The sequence below is a fragment of the Coregonus clupeaformis genome, chromosome 29 (assembly GCF_020615455.1).
Source record: "Coregonus clupeaformis isolate EN_2021a chromosome 29, ASM2061545v1, whole genome shotgun sequence".
Lineage (NCBI taxonomy): Eukaryota > Metazoa > Chordata > Actinopteri > Salmoniformes > Salmonidae > Coregonus > Coregonus clupeaformis.
In genome coordinates, this window is record NC_059220.1 from 29,770,988 (window position 1) to 29,790,094 (window position 19,107).

The following is a 19,107-nucleotide window of genomic DNA, read 5'->3' on the forward strand; positions in this document are numbered from 1 at the left end:
ACGGATTCATCTCTTAACATTTGATGAAGGAGTAGGGAATATTTGTCCTTCACAACCGAGGAGAAGTTTATTTCTTTGTTCTTTTTCCGAAATCTTATTTGTGTCCAATTTCCTGAAAGGGCTGCTAGCGTTTTAGCTCTGGTTCTTGTGAGGCTGTAGGGGCTCTTGAAAATATGAACTGACAAAGAGAAGAGAGGTGCCGTAATCCTGATCATCAAGTCCAAGCGCATCAGGAAGAGCCTGTGTTAACCTTTCTCTTTTATGTTTTCTCTCTTCTCTCTCTCTCTCGCACCCTCTCACAAACCCACACAACAGCTTATTCTCCTTCATTCTCACACACGAGCGCAAACAGAATTTCCATTCACGTCTTGCCACACAGCCTTCACCACTCTGTAACAAACGGGAGCATGCATCTGGCATGCACACACCCAGACCCTTTGAATATTGAAGGGCCAACAGTTGCATTCATTGATATTTCAATTGCAGTGGTTTGTGAGAGCTCTCTCCACTATGTTGTGCATTTGACTATATTTAAAAAGAGATATCAGCAGGAGGGATCAGGACATTTTTCATTGTCAGCGTTGAATAGGAAGAAAATATCAGATTGGAGTTTGTTCCCCTCTCAGGATTTGAAAGCTTGTACACACTATCAATCTCCCGATGACCTGCCGATCACAACTAATATTGTACATGTATTTAAGGTTTGTCTGTTACTAAATCCTCCTGATCATCCCCTTCATATTAATGCTCATTTAAAAGTTGTGAACAGACATCTGAGCTGAGAGGCAGGCTTTGAAGACAAGAGAGGGCCTATCTCTCAGATGAGGATGATGATGGCTGGTTTGATACGGTGAAAGGAATCGGGGTGTCCATCTCCCTCCTTCTGATCACATGGAACAGCTCTTCTTAATTGTGTATCCTCGTCACCCAGGAGATCAGTTGAGAGGAAGGAAGAGAGCCGTTTGTCTCAATCCTCTCCGCCAAGAGGAGATATCTTAACGCATTTCACGTTAACGCGAGGATGATTGCATTCTTTAGGCACTTGTCTAATCTCATGGATGAGAGGAGTGTGTGTGTGTGTGTGTGTGTGTGAGAGAGGGAGGTAGAGAGAGTAGAGAGAGAAAGAGTAGAGCGAGAGAGAGTAGAGAGAGAGAGAGAGTAGAAAGAGAGGATAATCTGTTTTGCTTAAACCAGAGAGAATTTCTAGTTATTTTCTTTGTCACAGTCAGGATGTGTGCAGTGCTCTGTACCACAGCCAGGCCTGGGTAGATTACTTGTTTAGTCGATAGGAGTTCAATTTGACACTACACAATGTGGGAGCAGTTAGAATGTGGTTTTAATTTGCCATGGTTGCAGGCCAAAGTGCTGCTGGGGACACTTCTGTCCCGGTCCAGTGAGGAGTGCCCCTCGGTGGAGGTGGAGAGTGAGTCGTCTTCCTGTGGCCTTCCCTCGTTCCTCGACGACAGCGCTGTGGAGGTCCGACCAGCCAGACCTTCTCGGGAGCACCGCGCCGCAGGGATGCAAGGTCATTATTGCTCTCTCACCATGTCTGTCAGGCCAGTTGATAGCTAATGTTCTATTCCTTTGTAGTGATGCATCACTCTCCGATTATGATAATAAACTGTATAACCAGCCTCAAGACTAAAACTAATGATGGAAGTTTTGAGTATGACCCTGTCCAATGATGCCTGTGTTTTTAGACGAGAACTTTTTCAATCAGAAGTAATTTGCACATACTGCAACTTAAGTTTACACAACATTCTAAACTGAGAAAAGTCAGTAATTGCCCAGTGAGACAGATAGAGGGTTGGGATGTGAGCGTTTGTAGAATGGTGCCATTTCTGTTAAGTATGAGCAATCGCTGCACTGAAAGGAAACTTCCCCCATATGACAAAGAATCACAACACTTTCACCATAGGCCTCTTTCTGAATCCCTGGAAGCCTCAGTCTTCATAGGGCCCTCTATTCAGACAAAGGGAAACCCAGAGTCCCAGCCTAGCCTCCCCCTGTCTCTGAGCTCTGTGTGGGTCTCCCTTTCTTACAGGACTACAAAGTGGTGAAGAGGACAGCCAGGATGAAAGCTCCGTGGAAAGTATTCCTATTAGAGGTAAAAAGGCAGCGCCGAACCCTGCATTCACAGTTCTTGTGTGCCGTTTGTTTTCCTCCCACAGCAGCCGATAATGGGCTCTTTTAAATGGATGGCTGTGGCAGGATGATCAAGGTGAATCTGGGGTCAAAGTCCCACCTGAAGAACTGTGCAGTTCCTCTAATTATCTTGGAGAAACAGTGCATGTTTTCAGCCGGCCAGAGCAGAGACGCGGCCAAATTGATAATTCGCGCCCCGCAAAATGCAGCAGTTTAATTGTCAGGACACCGGGGTGTAGCCAAAGATCTGTCATTGGTTCTCATTATCTTATAAACAATGCTATGCAGCATCAGACTTGAAAAGACTAGATGTGAAAGCATCCTGAAAGCGGCCTGTGTACTAGTCCACAGCCAGAATCTCAGAAATGTAAAATGAGTTATTATTACACTTGGCAATGGGATTTCATACTGAGCGTTTCATGTGTGACCATCCCCAAGGACGCAGGACCACAGAACCAGTCCAGTTACAACTCACAACTAATTAAAAGCAAAATATTGTTTTGAAAAGAGGCATTTCCAGTCCAGTTTCATGGCTGGAGCCACTGCTGGGCAACTGAAGGTAATGAGTTAAGAATGTGTGTTGCTGTATATGCTCAAAGTGACATGCATTTGTTAGTCCTAGTAAACAATTTTACAGACAAAACAACTACAATGGACAGATACTTAGATATACAGTACCAGTCAAAAGTTTGGACACACCTACTCATTCAAGGGTTTTTCTTTATTTTTACTATTTTCTACATTGTAGAATAATAGTGAAGACATCAAAACTATGAAATAGCACATATGGAATCATATAGTAACCCAAAAAGTTTTAAACAAATCAAAATATATTTTATATTTGAATATATTTGATTTTCTTCAAAGTAGCCACCCTTTGCCTTGATGACACTTTTGCACACTCTTGGCATTCTCTCAACCAGCTTCACCTGGAATGCTTTTCCCACAGTCTTGAAGGAGTTCCCACATATGCTGAGCACTTGTTGGCTGCTTAATCTTCACTCTGCGGTCCAACTCATCCCAAACCATCTCAATTGGGTTGAGGTCGGGTGATTGTGGAGGCAAGATCATCTGATGCAGCACTCCCTCACCCTCCTTCTTGGTCAAATAGCCCTTACACAGCCTGGAGGTATGTTGGGTCATTGTCCTGTTGAAAAACAAATGATAGGCCCACTAAGCGCAAACCAGATGGGATGGCGTATCGCTGCAGAATGCTGTGGTAGCCATGCAGGTTAAGTGTGCCTTGAATTCTAAATAAATCACAGACAGTGTCACCAGCAAAGCACCATCACACCACCTCCTCCATGCTTCACGGTGGGAACCACACATGCGGAGATCATCCGTTCACCTACTCTGCGTCTCACAAAGACACAGCGGTTGGAACCACAAATCTAACATTTGGACAGATTTCCACCCGTCTAATGTCCGTTGCTCGTGTTTCTTGGCCCAACCAAGTCTCTTCTTATTATTGGTGTCCTTTGGATTCTTTGCAGAAAATTGACCATGAAGGCCTGATTCACGCAGTCTCCTCTGAACAGTTGATGTTGAGATGTGTCTGTAACTTGAACTCTGTGAAGCATTTATTTGGGCTGCAATTTCTGAGGCTGGTAACTCTAATGAACTTATCCTCTGCAGCAGAGGTAACTCTGGGTCTTCCTTTCCTGTGGCAGTCCTCATGAGAGCCAGTTTCATCATAGCGCTTGATGGTTTTTGCGACTGCACTTGAAGAAACAAAGTTCTTGACATTTTCCGCATTGACTGACCTTCATGTCTTAAAGTAATGATGGACTGTCGTTTCTCTTTGCTTATTTGAGCTGTTCTTGACATTTAATATGGACTTGGTCTTTTACCAAATAGGGCTATCTTTTGTATACCACCCCTACCTTGTCACAACACAACTGATTGACTCAAACGCATTAAGAAGGAAAGAAATTCCACAAATTAACTTTTAAGAAGGCTCACCTGTTAATTGAAATGCTTTCCAGATGACTACCTCATGAAGCTGGTTGAGAGAATGCCAAGAGTGTACAAAGCTGTCATCAAGTCAAAGAGTGGCTACTTTGAAGAATCTCAAATATAAAATATATTTTGATTTTGTTTAACACTTTTTGGTTACTACATGATTCGATATGTGTTATTTCATAGTTGTGATATCTTCACTATTATTCTACAATGTAGAAAATAGTAAAAATAAAGAAAAACCTTTGAATGAGTAGGTGTGTCCAAACATTTCACTGGTACTGTATTTGGCAAATAAATGTTCCATTGTTTCATCATTTCGGTAAGGCCAAATATACATTTGTTGCCCACAGAGTTCAAAGTATTCTTGCCTACTGATAGCACGCTTGGATGCGTAAACTCAACCCCTGGCCTGAACTTGGATTAAAACAACCAGATATACAGTGGCTTGCGAAAGTATTCACCCCCCTTGGCATTTTTCTTGTTTTGTTGCCTTACAACTTGGAATTAAAATAGATTTTTTTAGGGTTTGTATCATTTGATTAACACAACATGCCTACCACAAATCTTTTTTGTATGTGAAACAAACAAGAGATAAGACCGAAAAAACAAAACAGCGTGCAAAACTATTCACCCCCCCCCAAAGTCAATACTTTGTAGATCCACCTTTTGCAGCAATTACAGCTGCAAGTCTCTTGGGGTATGTCTCTATGAGCTTGGCACATCTAGCCACTGGGATTTTTGCCCATTCTTCAAGGCAAAACTGCTCCAGCCCAGCTCCTTCAAGTTGGATGGGTTCCGCTGGTGTACAGCAATCTTTAAGTCATACCACAGATTCTCAATTGGATTGAGGTCTGGGCTTTGACTAGGCCATTCCAAGACATTTTAAATGTTTCTCATTAAACCACTCAAGTGTTGCTTTAGCAGTATACCTAGGGTCATTGTCCTGCTGGAAGGTGAACCTCCGTCCCAGTCTCAAATCTCTGGAAGACTGAAACAGGTTGCCCTTAAGAATTTCCCTGTATTTAGCGCCATCCATCATTCCTTCAATTCTGACCAGTTTCCCAGTCCCTGCCGATGGAAAAACATTCCCACAGCATGATGCCGCCACCACCATGCTTCACTGTGGGGATGGTGTTCTCGGGGTGATGAGAGGTGTTGGGTTTGCGCCAGACATAGCGTTTTCCTTGATGGCCAAAAAGCTCAATTTCAGTCTCATCTGACCAGAGTACCTTCTTCCATATTTTTGGGGAGTCTCCCACATGTCTTTTGGCGAACACCAAACGTGTTTGCTTATTTTTTTCTTTAAGCAATGGCTTTTTTTCTGGCCACTCTTCCGTAAAGCCTAGCTCTGTGGAGTGTACGGCTTAAAGTGGTCCTGTGGACAGATACTCCAATCTCCACTGTGGAGCTTTGCAGCTCCTTCAGGGTTATCTTTGGTCTCTTTGTTGCCTCTCTGATTAATGCCCTCCTTGCCTGGTCCGTGAGTTTTGGTGGGCGGCCCTCTCTTGGCAGGTTTGTTGTGGTGCCATATTCTTTCCATTTTTTAATAATGGATTTAATGGTGCTCCGTGGGATCTTCAAAGTTTCGGATATTTATTTATAACCCAACCCTGATCTGTACTTCTCCACAACTTTGTCCCTGACCTGTTTGGAGAGCTCCTTGGTCTTCATGGTGCCGCTTGCTTGGTGGTGCCCCTTGCTTAGCGGTGTTGGTGTTGCAGACTCTGGGCCTTTCAGAACAGGTGTGTTTTATATATATATATATATATATATATATATATATATATACTTTATTTAACTAATTATGTGACTTCTGAAAGTAATTGGTTGCACCAGATCTTATTTAGGGTCTTCATAGCAAACGGGGTGAATACATATGCACGCACCACTTTTCTGTTATTTATTTGTTATTCTTTTTTGAAACAAGTGATTTTTTTCATTTCACTTCACCAATTTGGACTATTTTGTGTATGTCCATTACATGAAATCCAAATAAAAATCAATTTAAATTACAGGTTGTAATGCAACAAAATAGGAAAAACGCCAAGGGGGATGAATACTTTTGCAAGGCAAAACCATAGGGTGTTAGTGTTATCATCTTGAGACAAATGGCCGTTGATGACATAAAGCTAGCTGCTCTAAAGCCTCTGTAGTTCTCAAATATCATACCTAATCCACTGTATATGGAAGTAGTTAGTGTTTTATTGAAAGAAAATCTATCTCTTCCGAGTTGGGGTGCCTGCCAACCTGATACAGAGATAAGGTGGAGGGTGATTATGGTGTCGTGGAAACTGTTGCTCCCCTTGGCGTGTGTATACACACTACTTAAATACACAGCTTAGCCAGCCCTGCACTGTGTTTTGACCCACTGTTCATCAGAAGGCCCAAAGAGCTAGCCATCGGAGCGTGTTGTCTCATCAAACACACAGCCTCTGAAAGTTGGAAACCTGGGTCTTGAGTCAATATTTAACTTAGACGTTTTGTGTTTTTGGAACAGAGACAAAAGCATATCAGCTGCTTAAACAGTCTGCCACGCAGGCGAGGCAGCAGAGCTCTGGAGATGAGGATCTGTCAGGTAAGGGGAGACACTGCTCACACCACCCCTCCAGCAAGCCACTGTGGCCTAATCATCAGTCAACACAGACCATATGTCTCACTGTCCTATAAAGAATTGGTACAAGTGTTGTATAAAGAATATACCACCATGTGTACAGATTTTTTTTGTCAGTCTTCTGGGCTTTTCCTCTCCATCTATTTACATGGATGTCAATACACAACATAGATTATCATGTAATTAGATGCACATCAAAATGTTGATCTGTCTTGTTTGCTCTTTAAGGAATAAATGATGGCTATGAAGAGGATACTGGGAGGGTTGAGCGCTCCTCTCATCAAGACCCTTACCCTTGGTAAGAACATTATTATTATTCACTCCCTTTATGGAAATAGGCCACCAGACACCGAAGTGGATGATGTACATTTGCATGTAGCTCTCATAATTCCCAGTTAATTTCCATTAGATCAAGGGTGCGCCACCCATTAACTTGTGCATGAAAACAAAAGGCCAGACTGTTATCAAGCCTAAAGCCTGCGCTCACTATTTATTGGGTTCATGTTTCAGGAGACTAGCTATAAAACCAGACCGTTGCCAACTAAACTAGTTTGGAAAATCCAATCAGCCCACAAATGGTTTGTATTATGTGTACAAACTGTGTTTCAACAAATAGAAAATCAAGTATAAAATCAGAAACAACTGTTTTGAAAAGAAGACTCACAAGAATGAGTTTTAAGATGATACATCCCTTCATTTCCAGAGCTTCCCCGCGTCCTGAATTGCGTTTAGGCTGCTCAAATCAAAGTGTTGAGTGGTAAGAAAAGAACATCTAAATAGCTCCATGTTTTCATACATTTGAATATCAACACGACTTCATCAAAATCTGCAATTGTGTGTCCTCAGAGCGGCTCTTCACCGGGTGCCCATTTGGGAAGGTAATGGCTGGGTAAATGTTATGAGGAATAATCTTCTCTGATTTCATATGATTACTGGGCACCACGCTGACACAAGGGCCCAAAGTGTGTGTCTCCCTGGCCAGGCCAGCGGGTCTCCCAGTCTACCTATTAGCAGAGGGAAGGGCATAATGGCCCAGCTCTATTGAGGCGCTACTGTCTGCCAGTGCCAGCCCAATGACTATACCTCTTTAATAAACATGAGCCAATTTCAGACTCCAGACCCTCTCAGATCGCTGTCTCCACTGTCATTAAGGCGCATTGGAAGCCCAAATCTAAGGCGATAAAACACACGTAAAGGGAGAGATAATGGAGAGAATCACACATCTCTGATTGGCCACTGTGGTCGTGTTGGTCCTGTGCATAAATTATTGAAATTAGACTAATGAGTCGTTTTGCATGCTTGACACCTAATCTGGTCAGGGGAGGAGTGATCTGTTGTAGAGCGACAGCTAAGAGCGGTCACCATCGTACCTCTTCCTGCTCCTCTGTGATTCCCCACCCCCGGATGCTTACGTTTTAAGCATTCCACTTACCACACTCTTCTTGCGCTTTATTGCTTCTACAAGTGGTCTGGAAGCCCTGCACTTCAACAGAAGCATAACACTGCAGCATGCTCTGCCATGTCTTTCACTTTCTCTCTCTCTCTCTGGTTCTATCTCACTGTCTCTCTCCCCCATCTCTTTCCCCCTTTCTCTATTCTTCTCTCTCTCCCTATTCCTCTCTCTCTCCCTCTCCTTATGTATTTTCCTCTCTTCCCCTCTACTTCTCCCTTTTTAATTATTTGCTTTATTTTGTCAGTGAGCTGATGAGTGACATCAAACGACTCTGTGGCTGGACTCAAAATAAAAAATGGCTTCCTTTCTGTTGTCTTAGACAATAATGATGATTTCCCAGTTAAGCCTAGACTACAGCTGAGGGATTGTAGTTTAAAGCAGAGGCTTTGGTGCAAAAAATGCATTTATAGGCCTTTGTGTGGCTCCTCATTATGTGTGGGCCCGATTCATTAAGTAATTGGTTTGCAGTTGTTTACATGAGTATTATGGCCCTCTATTCAGGAGCCTTTGAGAGATACATTGTGCAAATGTTGCATGTTATGAATGCAGAATGAGAGGCGGGGGGGCCAGTCCTATTGGCCAAACACTACACTCAGCTGAAAAGCAAGAGAAAAGCGCTGGGTGCTGCTTTGCATAGCAATGACTCTGCCTTAATAAGCTTTACAGATTAAATACATGCAGTCTATACAAGATGCAAAGAAATACTCTTAACACATTTATATGTGCTCATTTCACTATTATGGCATTGGAGAGAATCAAGGTCTTTCATATTCAGTGTTTTTCTCTCTCCTCCACACAGAGTTTTTCAGCGAGTTACTTTATAGAATGTGCTGTTTATTGTATTATAAATCACGGCCAAGCAGACTGATCTGCAACAGTTTATTAAGGATTCATCCATTAGAAATCTTTTGCTGCCATTGTAAGTGGTAAAGCAAAATCATTTTGTGGTTGAGTGGGGTTGAAAGGAATAATGCACGAAGGAGTGAGTCTTAATAAGCAGCTGCACTCCATGTAAATACTATTTGTTCCCCTTTGTCTGGGGGTGCATGCCACTGCTTCCTGTTGTGCAAGATTCATTGTGCTGTTTTTCTTTTTTTACTGTAGGCATTTCAGATGTTCCTTTTCCTTTCTTGTTTTTATATTTTCTTTGCTTTTTTCCTTCTTTTTTTTGCCTGGCCTTGATCTAAGAAAAAATACTCACACTAAAAAATGAAACGTAGGTGATCTCTCCCTCTCCAATAATCAGTGAGTGATGTGTTTGTGATGCCTTGTCGCGGCTTGACAAAAACCTTGACTTGACAATTAGTGTGGAGCTTTCCTTGGACAACAGGATGTGCTCAGGCATTCGCCCCCCCCCCAATCACTCAGACAGAGACAAAGTGTCATAAACAAAAGTTTAGAGGCAGGAGGAAGCGATGTGTGTGGCATCTATCACAGAACACTGGGAGGGAGGGAGAGGAAGGGAGAGAGAGTGAGGGAGGGAGGGAGGAAAAACAGAGATCATGCACCAGAAGGTGCCAGGTCGAGAGATCAACGAACATGCAGACAAACTAACAGAGCCTGATTTAGAAGACAGCTGACAGAAATGTGGTCAGAGACTTTCGGTAGAGAAATAATATGGTGACAGAGAGACAATTCATGGCAAAGGAAGACACATGCCCAGTCTAAAAACAAGTGCTTGTCCCTACCACTAGACACTTCTTCTTGATGGCCCTTAATTTGTAGATCTGAAAGCCTTGTAATTGTGTAAGCAATATGGGTGTAACTCCATATAGCCCACTGTGATGTTCTGGATAAGAGCGTCTGCTAAATGACTAAAATGTAAAATGTAAATGTAAATGTTCTTTGAGTTGATTTGGTACTGGGCAAGAGAAACAGTTAGAGACAGAGACAGACAGCATTGAGGTGATACTGCCAGAGGAGGTCACTCTCCTGTATTGGGTTCCTCTCCTCCTCCCACAGTCAATCACACCATACCTAACAGTATCCATATAGTGTATACATCTGTCTAATAGGTTAAAGGGCCAATGCAGATGTTTTTATGGGTAACAATTAAGTACAATTCTGTGATTTGTTTTAAATTAAAATGGTAAAAAATAGAAAAAAAATAGCTTCTTAGCAAAGAGCAATTTCTCAAGCAATCATTTTACTAGGACTGTCTGGGAGTGGTTTGAGTAGGGAGGGGAAAACTGAAAATGAGCTGTTATTGGCAGAGAGGTTTGAAACTTCTTATTGGTCTATCAACTAATTTACTGCATGGTGATGTCACCATGGAAGGCCAAAACTCCCTCCCACTAAAACAGGCTGAATTTCAGGTGGTCTTTTCAAACAAAATTGAATAAGAAAAGAATGTGTCACATTCCAATTAGTAAGTTGTCTAACTTAGGTAGTTCAAACAATTGTATACTGAACAAAAATATAAACGCTACATGTAAAGTATTGGTCCCATGTTTCATGAGGTGAAATAAAAGATCCCAGAAATGTTCCATATGCACAAAAAGCTTATTTCTCCCAATTGTTTTGCACAAATTTGTTTACATTCCTGTTATTGTGTATTTCTCATTTGCCAAGATAATCCATCCACCTGACAGGTGTGGCATATCAAGAAGCTGATTAATCATTACACAGGTGCACCTTGTGCTGGGGGACAATAAAAGGGCACTCTAAAATGTGCAGTTTTGTCACACAACACAATGCCACAGATGTCTCAAGTGGAGCGAGCAATTGGCATGCTGACTGCAGGAATGTCCACCAGACCTGTTGCCAGATAATTGAATGTTAATTTCTCTACCATAAGCCACCTCCAACGTTGTTTTAGAGAATTTGGCAGTATGTCCAACCGGCCTCACGCCAGCCCAGGACCTCCACATCAAATTTCTTCACCTGTGGGATTGTCTGAGGGGGTGCTGAGGAGTATTTCTGTCTGTAATAAAGCCCTTTTGTGAGGAAAAACTCATTTTGATTGGCTGGGCCTGGCTCCCCAGTTGGTGGGCCTATGCTCACCCATGTCTGCGCCCTTGCCCAGTCATGTGAAATCCATAGATTAGGGCCAAATTTATTTATTTAAATTGACTGATTTCCTTATATGAACTGTAACTTAGTAAAATCTTTGAAATTGTTGCATGTTGCGTTTTATATTTTTGTTCAGTATATAATGTATTGTAAACTTGAGAATCTTAGTGAATAATTTCACTGGTCTAGAATTTAATTGAATAAAACTATTCAATTTTATTCCTGTCAGTCATTATGTTCTGTTCTGTCAAGTAGCTGTGATTCCAATGAAGGAACCACCTACTATCAATGAATGTACCCAAGTGTGAATCTGTGGCACTATTTCCAACGCTGCAGTTTTCCTTTATGGCCAGCAGAGAGCACTCACACATTAGAGAGCACAGAGTGGAAGCGGTGAATCCCCTGAGTGCTACATCCTACTATAATCCTCTGCTGTTTTAAACATCTGAACAATTTAGCTGTGGGTCATAGCTGGGAAGGGAGTAGGAGTTGATGGGGTGATGGGTCTCCCTCTTTTTTCCCTTTACCTTTAGACAAACGCTGTGCTAGAGTGCCTGTGCTATTAGCGTTTCTGTGTGGGTGTTAGGAGCTTAAAAAAGACAGGGTAAATAGAGGCAGCATTCTCTACCAGGCTGTGCTAACAGTATATGAAATGCCAGGTAAGCATTATTTTTCCAGACAGAATCCACCACCCTGTATAGCTTTTCCATTATGGAAGCACCTTACCTTCGTTCTATTGAACTCATTACAAAAATATTCACAATCATTATACAGTGCAGTTTGAAAGAATAGCATATGATAAGCGAGGGAGATAGTCATAGGCCTAGGTCTCCTTTACTTAGACTAGCAATAAGTATGTCTAATTGGGGAAAATAAAGTCTGCTTTTTGAAATGCAGTAGGATAATAAGGATTTGTATTTGTGTTATTGTGGAATTCTTCTATATGGGATATGACATGATGGGTTATATTGATATTTCCTTTTTTTGTATCATTTGTACCAATGTATCATACAACATTTCTCCATTCTGCTAGGCCTATAACCTAATGATAGACAATAATCGAAATGTGAGAAAAAAGCATGAAGTTGTGAATGAAAGATGCCAGTCCTCCTGCTCACAAACCTTATTGTAATGTAGATATAACATAAGGTAAACAGTAATATGTAACAATCACAAAAACCAGGAAGGAGACTCTCCAAAAAGGAGGCATTTCAATGGTAGCTATAATTTGCATCATTTTTCACATTACGTTCACCTCTGTCTACCGGAGTCTGCAAAACAGTGGCCAACCCAGTCTGTCTTACATATTCAGATCATTGCCTCAATTAAGGGAAACTCGGCACAATATGAACTGGCATAAATGTTTATGGAAATGTAATATTAGATTGAAGGGGTCATTGGCGTCCTGGGCTCACTATGGTAATGGCCCAGTCTTGAAAATCAGTCCGGTCCCTGTCTGAAGTGGAGCAGCTGATAGATCATTCCCATGCTGCCTGGGGAAGTTATATAAAAGAATAGTCAAATTTATTCCCCGGAAACATGTATTTATTACCATCATTACAGTGGCAGGGAGAAGAAGTAACATGTTGCTGTAAATGGCTGGAGATTAAAGAGGGAATGTGAATATATATAAACATATTGATTATGTGTTTTCACTTCCTTGTGTTACCTAACTGTTGTAAGTGTAGTTCAGATGTCATAGTCTAGGATGCAATGCCATAACAGATAATGTATAATGTTGTAAAATAAGTCCCTATCTAAAATAAGAGGGACTGTGTTTGACAAGCTATGTTAGTGTAGCATATTCGACCGGTAATCGGAGGTAGCGCCCTCAGCCGTTGTATGAAGATGTTCTGATTTTATGTTCGCTTATGCTTATGTGATACTTTTACCGTTCCTGCCCCTCGCACCTCACCGCATGCATGTCAGTATTGATGGCTGTGTGTTGTGGTGGGAGGGCACCGTGCCCTCCCTTGTTTGCTTTCCACCGAGGCTAGAGGCTGTGCAGGGTTTAGAAGTTTGCCTTTCTTCTCCCTGTCGGCCCTTTCGCCATGGCGTTGGTCATTGTTTCGCAGAATGGTTTTAGATAGAGCTGAAGCGTCCAGGCGCTCCGCCGCCGCCGTCGCCGAGGCAACAGGAGGGGAGACATTATACCTCCGCCTGCGCCGGGGCGCAGAGTGGTTTGCTAGGTACCTGGGGCCGCGAATGGGTTGTGGGCACGACCCAATCGCTTGATATCTGAGACCGTGGTGGGAAGACCCGGTTCACCGGCTTCCCCCAATCCCTGCCGGATCCGACCGGGTCACCTGCCCACAGGTGCCCCATGTGGCTGTGTCTAGCGGGGAGAGGGGGGATGGCTCCGGGCGGGCACATCCCAGGCAATATGGTTAGGGGGCACTTTCATTACCGTGTCCTCCCATTTCTACTCCCTTCGGCCTGCACCGTCAGTTTTGATGACGGCCAAAGTGGTCTCCCAGCCGTGGTTGGGGTTTTCGTTGTCAGGAGTACCAAGGGGTATCAAGCCCACTTGACATGATGCGGGCCCGGGTGGTTTATTCACCCTCCTCAGAGCGTCTGCTAAATGACTAAAATGTCAAATGTAAATGTAGCAGCAGGCTAAATGGGAAGTAGCAGACCAGACATCCTTGTCTCACTCTTTGCTGTTCCACATTCACTTAATCTGAAGGATAGCCTCTTATACTGCACAACAGTAGCAGGAACCGAGACATTTACATATTTCACTTCATTTTCTTCAAGTACAGAGTTTTTAAAAACATTTAATTTGAAGCTCACCTTGCACTAAGACTTATGAAAAACGGTTTAGTCAGGACTACAAGGTTGCACTTCCCAAAATTATGACTTGACCATGTAACTATTGATCGTGTGTGTGTAATTACAGTTTTGTCTGTCTGGTATTCCCTAAATCAAACAATCTCTCAATGAAAAGCAAAGAATGTTACAGGAGTGTCTGACACTTCATCAAAACTTTTGGATGTTGACATTCTCGTAAGAATTTCTCCTACTTGAAGGTGACTTGAACATTACAAAAAAGACAGGTTTTTATGGTGGGTATAATGGCTGCTAAGAAGACACTCTTACAAGGTGATTTTGAACATGGAATGAAGTCTAAAACATGTTGATATTAAAGATGTCCACTGCAAGGTTACAAACAGCTTCCACTGTAACTTTGACAAATTGGATCAGGGCTGTGAGTCTAATTTTATAGCTGAGTATTTTTGTATTTTGTAGCTAAGTACAATTTGTTAAAGTTGACTTACAGTGCCTTCAGAAAGTGTTCATTATTGTCCTGCTGAAAGGTGAATTTATCTCCCAGTGTCTGGTGGAAAGCAGACTGAACCAGGTTTTCCTCTAGGATTTTGCCTGTGCTTAGCTCCATTCCGCTTATTTTTTTATCCTAAAAAAACTCCCCAGTCCTTAACGATTACAAGCATACCCATAACATTTACATTTGACATTTTTAGTCATTTAGCAGACGCTCTTATCCAGAGCGACTTACAGTTAGTGAATACATATTTTTTTTATACTGGCCCCCCGTGGGAATCGAACCCACAACCCTGGCATTGCAAACGCCATGCTCTATCAACTGAGCTACATCCCTGCCGGCCATTCCCTCCCCTACCCTGGACGACGCTGGGCCAATTGTGCGCCGCCCATGAGTCTCCTGGTCGCGGCCGGCTGCGACAGAGCCTGGATTCGAACCAGGATCTCTAGTGGCACAGTTAGCACTGCGACATGATGCAGCCACCACTAAGCTTGAAAATATGGAGAGTGGTACTCAGTAATTTGTTGTATTGGATTTTCCCCAAACATAACACTTTGTATTCAGGACAAAAAGTGAATTGCTTTGCCACATTTTTTGCATTATTACTTTAGTTTCTTGTTGCAAACAGGATGCATGTTTTGGAATATTATTATTCTGTACATGCTTCCTTTTCATTATGTCAATTAGGTTAGTATTGTGGAGTAACTATAATGTTGTTGATCCATCCTCAGTTTTGTCCTATCACAGCCATTAAACTCTGTAACTGTTTTAAAGTCACCATTGGCTCCCGATTGGCGCAGCGGTCTAAGGCACTGCATCTCAGTGCTAGAGTTGTCCAGGCTGTGTCACAATCCGGCTGTGATTGTGAGTCCCATACGGTGGCGCACAATTGGCCCAGCGTCGTCCGGGTTTGGCCGGGGTAGGCCGTCATTGAAAATAAGAATTTGTTCTTAACTGACTTGCCTAGTTAAATAAAGGTAAAATAAAAAATAAAAAAATTAATTGGCCTCATCGTGAAATCTCTGAGCGGTTTCCTTCCTCTCTGGCAACAGAGTTTGGAAGGACGCCTGTATCTTTGTAGTGACTGGGTGTTTTGATACACCATCCAAAGTGTAATTAATAACTTCATGCTCAAAGAGATATTCAATGTCAGCTTTTTTATTTTTACCCATCCATCAATAGGTGCCCTTCTTTGCAAGGCATTGGAAAACCTCCCAGGTCTTTGTGGTTTAATCTGTGTTTGAAATTCACTGCTTGACTGAAGGACCTTACAGATAATTGTATGTGTGGGGTACAGAGATGAGGTAGTCATTCAAAATCATGTTAAACACTATTATTGCACAAAGTGAGTCCATGCAACTTATTATGTGACGTTAAGCAAGTTTTTACTCCTGAACTTATTTAGGCTTGCCATAACAAAGGGGATGAATACTTACTGACTCAAGACATTTCAGCTTTTCATTTTACATTAATTTGTAAAAATGTCTAAAAACATAATTCCACTTTGACATTATAATGTATTGTGTGTAGGCCAGTGACACAAAATCTCAATTTAATCCATTTTAAATTCAGGCTGTAACACAACAAAATGTGGAAAAAGTCAAGGGGTGTGAATACTTTCTGAAGGCACTGTATATTTGTCTAGTCTGAATATATTTATGTTAACTAATGTTAAATAAATATAGCCATTTTCTTGCATAAAGCATATCTAATTGAATCATACCTGAATATACCTGGCTCTGTTTTGATTTGCCTGCTCAGAGTGCCAAAGGTTTTCAGAGTTATACTCTTTTTCTCTTGCCTTGAGGCATAGAGGTAGACATCATCCAAATATCTGCCAGGAAGCTTATTGATATGTGAATGTAATGGTTGCAATGTAATATTTATGCCGGCTACATAATTGAATGCATTGTATTGGAAAGCAATCTTCTGGCTGTTAGAAATGGAAGTTGGGAGGATTTAAACAAATATATATATATACCTGTTTTGGGTGGTGTGGCAAAAGCAGAAACGTATAGTTTGTAAGATTGAGTGGCTTTCAATAGGATCAGAGCCAACATAATTGAGTTCATATACTCAGTGTACAGCAGTCACATTTGGCTGTGCCAAGGCTGGGCTTGGGGAGAAGGGGGTATTGTGAGGATGGCAATCAAAGGGGTCATGCGTTTCAATTGAGGGATGCAGATGAATCAACACAACCTGTGTGTGTGTGTGTGTGTGAGAGAGCAAACTCTGCCCTATTTTTGTTCCATCTCAAAGAAAAGCTTTTCACCGTTGGACATAAAAATATAAACAACTGGCCATATGGATATATGATAACCCGAAAGATGATGGGGATGTATTGTGGTGGTTGTGAATAGGCCCTGTGATGATGTAAATTGAAGAGGACTTTAAAAGTAGAATGGCCTACTGCATATGCATCAAGGCACATCAAAGCCTTTTCAGGGGTCCTACATTTACATAGCGATATCACTGATGCTATGGGAACCCAGCAACCCTGTCTTTGGACCACTTCTTAATAAAGAGGGGGCTTGTGGATGTCCTTCAGCACGATTAGAACAGGAGTCAAGGAAGTTCCCTTTGGTGTTCCTTTCCTTTAAAACGGGCTTAGGCTTGGAAGTTTTGGATAGGCATCCTTGTAACATGCGTGTTAGATATACATTTTGGTAAGGGCACTGGTATAAGAAACTAGGCATTTGTTGGTGTGAGTTGTGCATTTGATTGATGGGACATGTATTGAGCTTTATTGATGGTGTTTTAATGATTTCACTGACTGTGGCAATGATATCCTTTTTTATCAACCAAACACAAGGTTATTAACCTCGTCCCGTGTCCCGTATACAGGACGGTTGAGCTAACTTGCGCTAATGTGATTAGCATGACTGTTGTAAGTAACAGCAAACTTTACAGGACATAAACATGTCTTATATGGGCAGAAAGCTTATATTCTTGTTAATCTAACTGCACTGTCCAATTTACAGTAGCTATTACAGTGAAAAAATACCATGCTATTGTTTGAGGAGAGTGCACAACAACAGAAAACGTATCACGGCAACTGGTTTGATACATTCACCTCTGAAGGTAAATAATGTACTTACATTCAGTAATGTTGCTCTGATTTGCCATCTTAAGGGTCCCAGAGATAAAATGTAGCATAGTTTTGTTTGATAAAATCAATTTTTATATTCAAATGTAGGAACTGGGTTCTACAGTTTGAACCGCTGCTGTCTCTGGCTCCACACCCACCCCGCCCGGCCATCTAGATGTGTGAAAGTTAGTGTATAAGCTAATGAGCCATTATGTATGACATTCCTGGGAGTGTGTAAACCTACATTTTGTATTATCATATCATTTTTGTATGTTCTCTATAGTTATGTACTTGAAAATGTATCAATTGACCAATTCGGCACATTTGGGCAGACTTGATACAAAATAGTCCAGTATTTTGCGTTTCAGAGATGATGGAGAAAAAAACTGCATGTTTTTTGGTTTGTATTATCTTTTACCAGATCTAATGTGTTATATTCTCCTACATTAATTTCACATTTCCACAAACTTCGAAGTTTTTCCTTTCAAATGGTATCAAGAATATGCATATCCTTGCTTCAGGTCCTGAGCTACAGGCAGTTAGATTTGGGTATGTCATTTTAGGCGAATATTGAAAAAAAAAAGGGTCCGATCCTTAAGAGGCTAACTGTTTTCTTTGTATTTTCAGGAGAGAAACAACAAAAATGAAAACCTATTCTGCTGTACAGTCTAAAGGTGAGTTGAGAATGCATCCAAAGCCAACCTAAATAATGCTGTCTATCTTTGTCATATCACCAAGTAAGCTAGCTAGTTGTTAGCAATATTGTGAACCACGTGAGATGTTATGTTATGCTAATGACAGAATCATCCATCTATGTATTGATCAAAAATGGGTGTGAAAAGGGCACATGGACAATTATTCAAGGTCTTGCTCTCTGTAATAGAAATGTTACATGTGTAATTAGTATACATTTCACAATGACTATCAGTTCCTATTTGCATTTGAATACCCCCCCCCATCTCTGCTTTTATGAATCTCATGATTCAGTTTCAGGCGTCAAATGATGGGTCTGTTATTTATTTTGTAGCTTTTTGGGGAGAATCAGACGACAGCAACTCCGAGATAGAAGCAGCTCTGCGTCCTCAATACAATACGAACAATGAAAACTCTGAGGATTTTTATGACGGACTACCTGAGAAAAGGGATTCTTAACAGAAGCTACTGAGAGAAAGAGCTTTAGAGAACGTCTGCATACTGTTTATTTTTCTTCCATTCGTTACCCTTATCTGACTAAATTCTATCTACGTTGTAAATTGTATGCATACTGTATCATAAAAAATGTATAATGATAAACCTGATACCTCTTACTGTGGTTAAAGTATGTGAAGAGTTTTCAAACACAACGACGTTAACCCTGCTTCAGTCTCTTCATCTGAACGACTCTTACAACTCATAAAAACAGCTTGAAATAGATTAAACGGGTCTTTTGAAGCGATTTGTTTGCACTAGGCTGGAAATCATGCATTTTGAATACTGCTAGCATCTCCCGAGTGGTCTGCATCTAGCATGCTTGAGTGTAGTGACGTGAGTCACCTGTGAAATGACAAAGAACA

The 19,107-nt window shown here is 41.6% G+C and overlaps 1 protein-coding gene across 4 annotated transcripts in view; it reads left to right on the forward strand.

Moving 5' to 3' along the window:
• kiz (kizuna centrosomal protein) overlaps positions 1-18,852 on the forward strand; it is a 32,416-nt gene extending 13,564 nt beyond the window's left edge. For 2 of the 4 annotated variants that reach the window (XM_041855336.2, XM_041855337.2), the window contains 6 exons: positions 1,357-1,525; positions 2,045-2,107; positions 6,605-6,682; positions 6,947-7,016; positions 18,182-18,228; positions 18,582-18,852. In XM_041855336.2, coding sequence (XP_041711270.1) covers positions 1,357-1,525; positions 2,045-2,107; positions 6,605-6,682; positions 6,947-7,016; positions 18,182-18,228; positions 18,582-18,706 — 552 coding nt within the window. In that variant the 3' untranslated portion in view covers positions 18,707-18,852. Of the gene's footprint in view, positions 1-1,356; positions 1,526-2,044; positions 2,108-6,604; positions 6,683-6,946; positions 7,017-7,421; positions 8,297-18,181; positions 18,229-18,581 lie in introns of those variants that run through there. The other 2 variants (XR_005996183.2, XM_041855338.2) reach the window with 2 other exon arrangements.
• Positions 18,853-19,107: the final 255 nt, after the last annotated feature.